Raw genomic sequence first — 4,711 nt, 5'->3', positions numbered from 1 at the left:
TTTCTGATCCTTTGTTTTTTAAAGAGGCCACACACATCCTTTTCACAGATTGTTAGAGGGGGGGGGCTGGAGGAAAGGGTGGTGATTGTTGAGGGAGCAGCTGCTGGATCTGAGGTGGGAGGGTGAGGGAGGAGTGTTGATTGTCAACCCTGCAGTAGAATATATTCAGGTCATCTGCCAGCTGACGGTCCTCCTCAGCGGGGGAGATGGTTTCCTATAGCCAGTGATGGTTTTCAAGCTTCTCCACACAGACGAGGTGTCGTTGGCTGAAACCTGAGTTTTCAGCTTTTCAGAATAGCTCCTCTTTGCTGCTCTGATCTCCCTTGTCAGTGTGTTCCTGGCCTGGCTGTACAGAGTCCTGTCCCCACTTCTGTAGGCCTCCTCTTTGGCATGACGAAGCAGCTTGAGTCTGGCTGCAAACCAGGGCCTGTTGTTGTTGTTGTATGTGCAGAAGGACTTTTTGGGCACACACACTTCCTCACAGAAGCTGATATAAGATGTGACAGTGTCAGCGAGTTCGTCCAGGTCTGTAGCTGTAGTCTCAAATACACTCCAATCTGTGTAGTCCACCTCTTCACTGTTTTGACCACAGGCTTCGCAGCTTTAAATTTCTCCATGTAGGTTGGAATCAGATGGACCATACAGTGAGCAGAGCATCCAACGGATGCGCGGGGGACAGAACGATAGGCATTTTTTTATTGTTGTGTAGCAGTGGTCCAGTGTGATTTTTGTTCCTGGTGCGACAGCTGACGTGCTGCCTGTATTTGGGCAGTTTGTGGGTTGAGATTTGCTCAGTTGAAGTCCCCTAGAACAATGAGTGGAGAGTCGGGATGTTCTAGCTCCAGGCTAGTTATTATTTTAATTGATCCACATTCAGATTCCCCTGGTACATCAAGCCTCAAACTACTTTTGTTACTTCTACAAGCTACTCATAAGCGATCCAGTGTTAGTGGAGAAAGAAATTCCAGGTACATCAATTCAACAGTCTCAGTCCATCTCAGGTATTTTTATTTTATTTATATAATTTTTTTTTTAAATTTACATTGTATTATTCTCTTTTGGTGTGGTTTGGTTTACATAAGAATTTTTATTATAAATAGTTATTGTAATCTTGTTTTTTTTTGATAATGAAATTTGACTGCTCCTGTGCCTTGGTCTTCTCTGTCTATGTGAACAGGACTTGCAGTGCTGTTGCATATATTTACCTGCAGATATTTACTTGAGCTTCCAGTTGGACACATTATCCAGTCTCCAGTTAAAGGAGTATAATTTAGTGTAGCTCTTTTATAACATTGTTGGGCATATTAAAGTTTTCTTTACACGAATTCCTCTTGCTTGTCTAAGCATGGCACCTACATTACCCATAATGCAACTTGACTGCCAGCAGTTTCAGTCAGAGATCTGATTTATTTATTTTTTTTTTCCTGTTACTCTGGTAGTAGCTAATGTAGCCTGGAGCCTCTAGCAGAGAGCAGCTGCTACAGCTGTCTGGTAAGATGACTTCTTTCTAACTACAGACCACAGTTTTTCACATTGTACCTATCCACTAGACTTTATCTAGAGTTAATGACTCACCACTCCAACACCTTACCTTATTCATCTCTGTTAAGAAAATGTAACTTTCTTACGTATATTCCATGTAGGCTGCTATTGACATCAGCACTCCGGGTGTTTATGAATGGTTTTAATAAACCTTAAATTTGACTTTGAATAGATTCCCTGGCTAGAAGTACATACTATTGAAACACACAGTCACGACATCACAAAGTCGGACTCGGCAGCACTCCCCAAGCTCTGTCTCCAGGCTAATGGGTTGTGGCACTCTTGCCCGCTCCAATCTCTCCTCAATCACCAGCTGGTGTAACTCTCCCTGCAGGTGTCTGGAAATGAGGGCAGCAGTTGATTAGACCAGAGGAGAGAGCCGTAGTAGGCAGCTGGCTGCTCGAATGCATCTGTTGGACCACAGGTTGCTGTGACCTACCCGTGCTTTCAGTGTATCCACCAGCACTTCCGATAAATTAAACAGCCAATGCTTACAGCTTTACAAGTGAGCAGCCTATAAATAAACTAAACTCCCATTAGCATGAAACTGTTGAATTCACGAGGAGAATAAAAAGGTTTACAGTTGATAACAAGAGTCTTTAGGTCTGCGGTACATGTCCTCTGTAGCACTGTGACATCTGTGCACCAACCTTCATCTATGTAGAAGCAGATTCCACCGCCTCTCGTTTTCCCAGACAGCTCCTTTACACGATCCACTCTGAACACCTGCAAGTCCGGTACTTGAATCGTGCTGTCCACGATGGAGTCGTTGAGCCAGGTCTCCGTGAAGCACAAAGCAGCAGAGCGTGCTGTTGCATTCCAATTCTTTTAACCATGCTAACTCTGACAGATGAAGTAGTCCAAGTAACTTCAAAACAGTGCTGATTTATTCAATGAACACAGGTAAAAAATTAACATTACACACACAGGTATCTTGCACCTCCAACATGCACGCAGGCAACTGAAGACGAAAGACCCCGAACCCAACAGGCCTAATACATTTATCACTTAGGTTGGGCTAGCCCCATACTAACAGGAATGCGAAACCGTGACGTGTCCCGATGCCAGCTTTGCAGCTGACCAGAGCAGTAGTCAAAACATGAACAAAATAAATGTGTGTGTCTGGTGATTATGTGGTGTGTAGCTAAAAACATTCTCACATGACCTCTAGTAACATGTCATGACATTAAACATAAGAAAATATTATGGCTAAGGCTACAGTTATACACATCCTAATAATAATATTAAACATCCTGTCTGCTGACAGTCATCAACTTTTCTCTCTAGTTATCCTTGACCAGATGTACCCTGTAGAAACTCATAAGAATGACTAAGCATTAACAGTCTAACTAGACATCCTGTCTACTCTAAACATTCCTAATACAAGTATCTGACCAATATCTATCTGACTAAAAATACCTCACAGTGCAAAGTCAGAGTTAGTCCTGTTGATGAGAAGAATTTCATCCATTTTGTTGACCAGGGAGCAGAGACTAGCCAGGTGAATAGATGGGAGTGAGGTCCGAGTTCCCCACTGTCGTAACTGCACCAGAGCACTTTCCACGCCGGAGGCGTCTTTTCCAGATCCCGTATATCGCTGCTGCGCCTCCAATCAGAATGTCCATACAGCATTCATCGTTCACAAAAATCGAAGGAAGGTAGTTTGGTGTGAATTGTCCCATATTTAACAGTTCTTCTCTGGTAAAAGTAATCCGGGATGAGTTGCACAAGACAAAGAAAAACAACAAACACATGAGAGCGCGAGTAACCACGACTGCCATTACTGTCGGCTCCGGAAGTTATATCCGTTATAAGAGATTATAAGATTAATTCATAGCAACATTAATTATAATAGGAGGCAAGCAACCAATGGGGAACAAGCCGACATTTATTACCGTTTGTCTAATAACATTACTAAGACCCTTATAACACAAAGGTGCTAATTCAGGGGTTGATTACAAAGTTCCAGTTTCCTAAATTGAAGCCAGCAGTGTCCATTTAAAGGCTGCCCAGATGTTAATTTTACTAGCTTATTTAACAGGGACCATACTAATTAACTGTGTTATGTGAAAATTCACACTGACATGTGTGGATGCAGTAATGTTGGGTTTGTGTTGCATTCAGGATGTTACACACTCATGGTACTATAAAATATCAAGGACCAGCAACAAAACCCTGAAGAGGTCTGAAGAGGTGAGTCTTCTATCACTCACCTCCAGATGGTCCAAAATGCTGCAGTGCATCTTTTAACAGGTACAAAGAAATATGAGTTTTGGCCTCCCTACATTGGTTACCTGTCCATTTTCGGGTCCATTACAAAATTTTACTGTTTTTAAATCCCTTCGTGGCTCTGCACCATCCTACTTATCTCATTTGCTTCATTGGCATACACCCACACGCTCTTTTGAGGTCAGCAAACCAGTTTCTCTTGAGTGTCCCAAGAACAAAGCGTAAGCTTAGAGGCGATCAAGCCTTCGCAGTTGCTGGTCCCAAACTCTGGAATGATTTACCGCTGTCCATTAGACAAGCCTCTCCCCTGTCTGTTTTTAAGTCTCTTTTAAAAACTCATTTATTTTCCCTGGCATTTTGATATTTTATTTTTGTGTTGATTTTAGTCATTTTTTTTATATTGATTATATTTTATATTGTTGTTTGTGGGCTTATAATTTATACTGTTTTATTGCAATGTACAGCACTTTGGTGCACTCTGGTTGTTTTTAGTGCTTTATAAGTAAAGTTGGTATGGTATGGCAGGTCTGGTTAATAATTTATGTATTAGCATTAAAAGTTTCACAATCACGTTGCTGTGTGTAATCACAAATATTGATTATTAAAATTTTTTAACAATTTTTGAAAATGCAGAGCAGGAGAATGAACCCGATACCCAAGAACCCTTTATGGACTGTACTATGATTAACATGAGATCTAACAGAGCCTCATATTAACCCATTTACGCCGTAAATGGCCGACAGATGTGTGTGTCCAGGTGTCTGTGGTGTGTTGGCGTCTCTCTGGTTCCCATGGCAATCATCTGCATGCTGTCCAACATCCTGCTGCTGCTTCCTGAGTTGAAGATCCACTTCCTGTTGGAGGGTCACGTGACCAGAGAGGCCAGCTGGGCCACTGGCTTGTGGGGGTCAGGCTTCCTGGTATGCACAAGTTTCCTTAA

The 4,711-nt window shown here is 42.2% G+C and overlaps 1 protein-coding gene across 1 annotated transcript in view; it reads left to right on the top strand.

Moving 5' to 3' along the window:
- Positions 1-4,711, top strand: part of LOC109972721 (transmembrane 4 L6 family member 5) — a 17,325-nt gene that overhangs the window by 2,433 nt on the left and 10,181 nt on the right. Inside the window, exon 2 of the mRNA XM_020621801.1 lies at positions 4,515-4,691. Within this exon, the coding sequence (XP_020477457.1) occupies positions 4,515-4,691 (177 nt within the window). The remainder of the gene's footprint in view (positions 1-4,514; positions 4,692-4,711) is intronic.

This window comes from Monopterus albus, unplaced genomic scaffold, assembly GCF_001952655.1.
Source record: "Monopterus albus unplaced genomic scaffold, M_albus_1.0 scaffold268.1, whole genome shotgun sequence".
NCBI classification, from domain to species: domain Eukaryota; kingdom Metazoa; phylum Chordata; class Actinopteri; order Synbranchiformes; family Synbranchidae; genus Monopterus; species Monopterus albus.
The sequence above is the reverse complement of the archived record's forward strand: the minus strand, read 5'-3'. Positions and strand labels throughout refer to the sequence as shown.